The 5,802-nt window shown below is 47.5% G+C and overlaps 1 protein-coding gene and 1 pseudogene across 1 annotated transcript; both read left to right on the top strand.

Moving 5' to 3' along the window:
- The first annotated feature begins 336 nt into the window (after positions 1-336).
- On the top strand, positions 337-3,849 carry LOC136501449 (uncharacterized; annotated as a pseudogene).
- A 1,438-nt stretch (positions 3,850-5,287) lies between these two features.
- Positions 5,288-5,581, top strand: LOC136501979 (uncharacterized mitochondrial protein AtMg00810-like). The gene has a single exon (XM_066497478.1). It carries the CDS (start codon positions 5,288-5,290, stop codon positions 5,579-5,581), a length of 294 nt encoding a protein of 97 aa, XP_066353575.1.
- Positions 5,582-5,802: the final 221 nt, after the last annotated feature.

The raw sequence follows: 5,802 nt of genomic DNA on the forward strand, positions 1-5,802 counted from the left end.
CGGCGAATTTCCAGCTGATTTTCTAGTGTAATTTTTCAGGCCTTGATTTCTTATTTTGAGTGCAGTTTGGTCATCTGAGCTCCAAATCAGATTTCGTCTGTTGCATTGGTATTGTACCATTCCAAAGAATTGATCTAAGTACTCTTGTTACCAGTTGGCTTGGGTATTTTAGTTTCGCCAGCTCGCTTGTGTTTGGGGGTAACTTTGGGATAGCGACCAAATATTTTGCAAGAAATTTGAGGCTCCCATTCACCCCGCCCTCTGGTCGTCGTTTCCGGTCCTTCAATTGGTATCAGAGCCGGTTAAGGATCATTCCACCTTAATCGGTCCGTGATCCATGAAGGCGACATGGAGCGTGGTTCTGGCAAAGCACCGTTCTTCGATGGAACAAACTACCCCTATTGGAAGATCCGCATGTCTGCGCATCTCAGGGGATTGATTGGCTTGTTTGGGAGATTTGTGAGGATGCTACCTACGTTGTCCTTGAACCCTGTGCTCGTGTCATGCAAGATAAAAAAGATCGGCACAACGCTAATAGCATAGCTCGCTCAGTTCTTTTCTCGAGGCTTTCGCTTCAGGAGTTCGAGAGAGTCTCCGATTGTACTACTGCTCGGGAGATCTGGGTGAGGCTTCAGAGCTATCACGAGGGGACCACACAGGTCAAAACCAGACTCTACGAGACGTACAAGAGGGAGTATAAGAACTTCACCCAGCTTGATGGCAAGTCCATCGATGCCATGTTTTCTCGCTTTCAGACCATCGTCAACAAGATGCGAGCAAACAAGGCATAGTTACCTTATGACGATCATGAGAGGGCACTCAAGCTTCTATATGCCCTAGATCGGAAGGTATGGGATGTGAAGGTGACCGCCATCATCGAGTCTTCAGGGTTTGAGACCCTCACCATGGATGAGCTTTTTAGCAAGCTCAAGTCCACCAAGATCGACTACCAGACCCAAGCCAAGCTCAAGAATTCCTCTGCACCAACTATGGCTTTGGTCTCTGGTAATGGCTCAAGTTCTTTGGCTAACCCCTCACAGATGTCATTTGCCTTGTCTTCTTTGGTGTCTATCATAGAGGAGCAATTGGAGGCCCTTGGGGACGACGAGCTGGCGTTGATCATCAGCCGGTTCTTGCAGTTTCACAACAACCGCTTGAATCACTGGCGTGGTGGTGGTCCGAAGGAAGGATGCTATGGCTGTGGAGACCCTGACCACTTCATCACCCACTACCCCAAGAAGAACAAGCACTCCTCTGACAAGCATGACTCCATCAAGCGCAAGGACAAGCACGAGTACACCACCAAGCACAAGTCAAAGGGAGGATTCGTCAAGGAGGCGCTCAAGAAGAAGTACTTCAAGAAGGCCAAGGCCCAAGAGTGTGCCTTCCTCGCCTCCCTTAGCGACCTCGACAACGACACCGATGACGATTGTTCTTCTTCCTCGAGCGATGATGAGTCCGAGAAGAGACATGAGGACAAGTTGACCAGGCTTTGTTTTGTCATCAAGTCCATCCATGGAGGCTACTGCACCATGGTCGTGGATGAAGGGGTGAAGCCCAACAAGGACGTGCTTCCCGGTGACGACGACTCTACCGAGGTAAAACCCACCGTCGATGCTCTTATTGCCGAGCTTGATATCATGACTGATACTTTGATGAGTCAAGATAAGCTGCTAAAATGTGTTTCTCATGAGAGGAAAGAGTTTAAGGACAAGCTAGAAGTTGTGGAGAAGGAGCTTGAGGAAGCTAAGAAGCTTGTCATTCATGTGTCTGACGAGGCTGAGTGTGATGAATGTGTTGTTCATATGACCAACTTTTCTGAGTTGCAATCTAAGTATGCTATCTTGTTAGATGAGAACGATGAGCTGAAGGCTAGGTCTAGCTTGTTGGGTGCGTGCAAGTCTTGTTCGGGCTTGCAATCTGAGCTGGCAGAGAAGAATGCCAAGATCCTTGCTCTTGAGAAGGCCAGTTCAGATAGCACGGTTGTTGAGTGTGCACGTTGTGAGAGCTTGGTATTGGAGCTTGATTCTTGCAGGTGGGACAAGATGAGATCCAAGGAAGACAACACATACCTTTGGTCCATCTTGAATTGGGTGTCTTGTAGTGAGCCACAATTGGGCATGATGATGAGCCAGTTCAGGCAGGGAACTGGGACATCGGGAGTAGGCTTTGCTTTAGGTGGGAAGGGTGAACATGTCTATGGCAAAGTTGGTGAGTTCAGTGGTTTAAGCCCAAGTGAGAAACCTTCCAAGATCAATCCACCTAAGTCTACCGAACCCACTGTAAAAGATGGAGTGTTAGAAGAACCTCCAAGAGATCCACCCTAGAAACAAGTTTGGGTTCCAAAACTGAACCATCTTAGGAACCCACTTGACACTCTACCGAACATCTCTGAGGATCCCCTTCCTAAAGCCAAAAAGTTACCAAGAGTGACACATACCCACAAGAAAGTGAGCCAACAACCACCCAAGAGAGAGGTGAGGTATCACTATGACTATTGCCATAGGGATGGTCACCTTGTTGAGTTTTGCTTTAGGAGGAAGAGAGATGAGCGGCGGGAGTATGAGTTGAACAACAAGAAAATGTACCGCCTGCCCCATGGCGTACACGTGCTACCTGTTTAGAGGCGCAATGCTAGGCCTCGAGGGGCAATACCTCAAGGTGCTAGGCCTCAGGTTGCGAGACCACGTAGTGGTCGTGGTGGTCGTGCCCGGCGTGGTTCAGGTCATGATCAATATGACTTTGGACCTCGCGGCAGTGGCTTTTAGTCCTACAGTTCTAGCGGACCACGTTTCCCCCATGTGGTGCCCGCTTTCCTCAAATGGGACATGGCATATTTGGTGTTTTTCCGAACACTTTTCCAGGGCAAATGAACCAACACTGGTATCCTTCATAGTTTACTAACCCTAGTGTTGCGCCATTTGCTCATCCCATGTCCTTCTATTGAAGCAGGATGGAGGCCTGGAGAACATGTGGCTTATTGATTCTGGATGTTCGCGCCACATGACCAGAAGCTCAAAATGGTTCTCCAGCCTCGACCCCATGCAATGTAAGGAGTACATCACATTCGGGGACAATAGCAAAGGTAAGGTGCTTTCTCGTGGAACCATTCAGGTCAACGAGAGTTTTGTCTTGAAGGATGTTGCTTTGGTTTTGAATTTGCATTTTGATTTGCTTTTAGTTTCGCAACTCCTTCTGGATGGCTTTGAAGTGCGATTTAAGACCGGCTTGTCTCGAGTCCTTGATTCTTAGGGAAATCTTGTTTGCCAGATTGTTCCTTTTGGCCGTGTCTTTCGAGCTGATTTTTCTCACTCTTTTGGCTCTTCTCAATGTTTGGTGGCTGGATCCTCCTCTGAGCTTTGGAAGTGGCATAGGAGATTGGGTCACTTGAGTTTTGACTTACTAGCTAGGTTGAGCTCACTTAACTTAATCCGAGGATTGCCCAAGTTAAAATTTGAAAAGGATTTGGTTTGTCACCCTTGTCATCATGGGAAGATGGTTGCCGCCTCTCACCCACCTATGAACCAAGTCATGACCAAGGAACCCGGAGAGTTACTTCATATGGACACAGTTGGTCTAGCTCGGGTTCGGTCATATGGTGGGAAGTGGTACATTCTAGTGATCATGGATGATTTTTCTCGCTACTCTTGGGTGTTTTTCATGAAGAGTAAGGATGAGTCTTTTTCACATGCTTGGGATTTGATTCTTCGGTTGCAAAATGAGTTCCCTAAGAATGCCATGAGAGCAATTCGCAGTGACAATGGCACAAAATTCAAGAATACTCATTTTGAAACCTTTTGTGCTTCTTTAGGCTTTGAGCACCAGTTTTCCTTTTCTTATGTCCCTTAGCAGAATGGTGTTGTTGAGCGCAAGAATCGGACCCTTGTTGAGATGGCCAGGACGATGCTCGATGAGCATAGGACTCCTAGGAGATATTGGGCCGAAGCGATCAACACCACATGCCATGTTTCAAATCGTATTTTCCTTGGAGCTTTCATGAAGAAAACTTCTTATGAGTTGCGATTCGGACGACCACCCAAGGTAAGCCACTTTAGAGTATTTGGATGCAAGTGCTTCATTCTGAAACAAGGTAATTTGGACAAGTTCGAGTCTAGGTCTTCCGACGGTATTTTTCTTGGTTATGCTTCTCATTCTCATGCATATCGTGTTCTTAACCTTGAAACTAACCGAGTTGTGGAGACCTGTGAGGTCACTTTCGACGAGACCATGCCTTGTTCTATTCCTATCTTTGAAAGTGCAGGTGATTAGGAGATCGGTGAGAGCATCTTTGTTGAGGAGAATGAGGAAGATGCTGATTGGAGAGATGCCGAGCTGACCTCTTCGGCTGCTCTAGTCGAGTCTGCGACGACTACTTTGGCTCACGGTCCCGACCCGTCTTCTTCCACTACTTGGGGTCCACACGAGCCGCCTCCTCAGCCTACGCCGGCTACACCTAAGGAGGCCCTAGTTGCTGTGGAGGGGGAGGTGACTTCTTTGAGAGAAGCACCTCAGCACATTCAACGTCGCCACCTGCCTCAGACCATGATCGGCAACATCGACCAAAGGGTCACATCAGATCTCACACTTCTCTCATTCTTCTTTTGTAGCTTCTTTTGAGCCTCGAGATATTGGACACGCACTATCTAATGCCGATTGGGTCAATGCTATGCACGAGGAGTTAGAGAACTTTGAGCGGAACCAAGTGTGGGTTTTAGTTTCACCTCCACCAGAGTGCCACCCCATAGGTACAAAGTGGGTTTACAAGAACAGGCAGAGTGAGGATGGGGTGGTAGTGAGAAACAAGGCGAGATTAGTGGCTCAGGGTTTTTGCCAAAAAGAGGGAATAGACTATGAAGAAACCTTTGCTCCTGTTGCCCATCTAGAAGCCATTAGGATCCTTTTAGCATTTGTAGCTTCGAAAGGGTTCAAGCTGTATCAAATGGATGTGAAGAGTGCCTTCTTGAATGGGTACATAGAGGAAGAGGTTTATGTGAGGCAACCCCCTGGCTTTGAAAATCTTAAGTACCCCAACCATGTTTTTAAACTCCACAAAGCCTTGTATGGTTTGAAACAAGCCCCGAGAGCCTGGTATGAGCGTTTGAAAGCTTTCTTGCTTGATAAGGGTTTTAGGATGGGTTCCATAGATAAGACTTTGTTCCTCCTCAAGCAAGGCACATACATCATTTTGGTTTAGATATACGTGGATGACATAATCTTTGGTGGCTCTTCTCATGCTCTTGTTGCCAAGTTTTCAAATACTATGAGCAGGGAATTTGAGATGAGCATGATGGGCGAATTGACTTTCTTCCTCGGGCTGCTTATCAAGCAAACTCGCGAGGGGATGTTCATGCACCAAGGCACGTACACCAAGGACGTGCTCAAGAAATTTGATATGGGTGAGGCCAAGCCTCTTTCAACACCCATGTCAACCACGACGGCCCTAGATGAGGACAAGGAGGGAGAAGCCATGGACCAGAAAGAATACAGAAGCATGATTGGGTCCCTGCTGTACCTAACGGTGATGATACCAGACATCCAGTTTGCAGTCTACTTGTGCGCACGCTTTCAGTCTTCGCCGTGAACATCTCATCATCAAGCCATCAAGCGGATCCTCAGGTACCTTCAATTCACACCCGAGTTTGGTCTTTGGTTTTCGGCCTCCTCCTCTCTTACTCTTTGTGGGTATTCTGATGCGGATTATGCTGGTTGTCGTGTTGAGAGGAAGTCCACTTCGGGGACTTGTCAGTTTCTTGGATCTTCTCTTATGTCTTGGTCTTCTCACAAGCAGTCTAGTGTCGCCCA

Source organism: Miscanthus floridulus, chromosome 13 (assembly GCF_019320115.1).
Source record: "Miscanthus floridulus cultivar M001 chromosome 13, ASM1932011v1, whole genome shotgun sequence".
In the NCBI taxonomy this organism is placed as follows: Eukaryota; Viridiplantae; Streptophyta; class Magnoliopsida; order Poales; family Poaceae; genus Miscanthus; species Miscanthus floridulus.

Excerpts from the sequence above, each read along its gene's own strand:
- LOC136501979 (XM_066497478.1), top strand. The coding sequence starts at position 5,288 with ATGGGCGAATTGACTTTCTTCCTCGGGCTGCTTATCAAGCAAACTCGC.